This window comes from Eimeria mitis, genomic scaffold (assembly GCF_000499745.2).
Source record: "Eimeria mitis Houghton genomic scaffold, Emh_scaff2069, whole genome shotgun sequence".
Lineage (NCBI taxonomy): Eukaryota > Apicomplexa > Conoidasida > Eucoccidiorida > Eimeriidae > Eimeria > Eimeria mitis.
Window position 1 is genome coordinate 8,891 of NW_013570393.1, and position 396 is coordinate 9,286.

General features: G+C 67.7%; 1 protein-coding gene across 1 annotated transcript in view; it reads left to right on the forward strand.

Annotated features, from left to right (window-relative positions):
- Positions 1-175, forward strand: part of EMH_0048180 (uncharacterized protein) — a gene marked incomplete at both ends in the record, with an annotated part of 6,373 nt that extends 6,198 nt beyond the window's left edge. Inside the window, one exon of the mRNA XM_013496372.1 lies at positions 1-175. Coding sequence (XP_013351826.1) covers positions 1-175 — 175 coding nt within the window.
- Between the last annotated feature and the right edge of the window lie 221 nt (positions 176-396).

Below are 396 nucleotides of genomic sequence, written 5' to 3' on the forward strand. Positions count from 1 at the left end.
TTCTTTGTGGGGGGGGGCCCCCCCGATGGGGGCCCCCCCCATGGGGGGGGCCCCAATGGGGGCCCCCACGGGGGCCCCCATCAACGATGGTTCTGCTGCTAGTGTATGGGGGGCCCCTGATGCTCAAGGGGGGCCCCTATTGAACCCACAGGGGTGGGGGGGGGCCCCCTACTAAACTCAGAATTGGGGGGCCCCCTCTCCTGTACCTAGATAGAGAGAGGGGGGCCCCCTATCTGTACCCTCATAGTTAAGAGGGGGGGGCCCCCACTGTACCCAGGTGGGGGGCCCCCTTCTTAAACCCTCAGCTGTAGCAGGGGGCCCCCCACTGTACCCACACAGCTGAGCGGGGGCCCCCACTGTACCCTCAGAGTTTAGTGGGGGCCCCCTGCTAGGGGG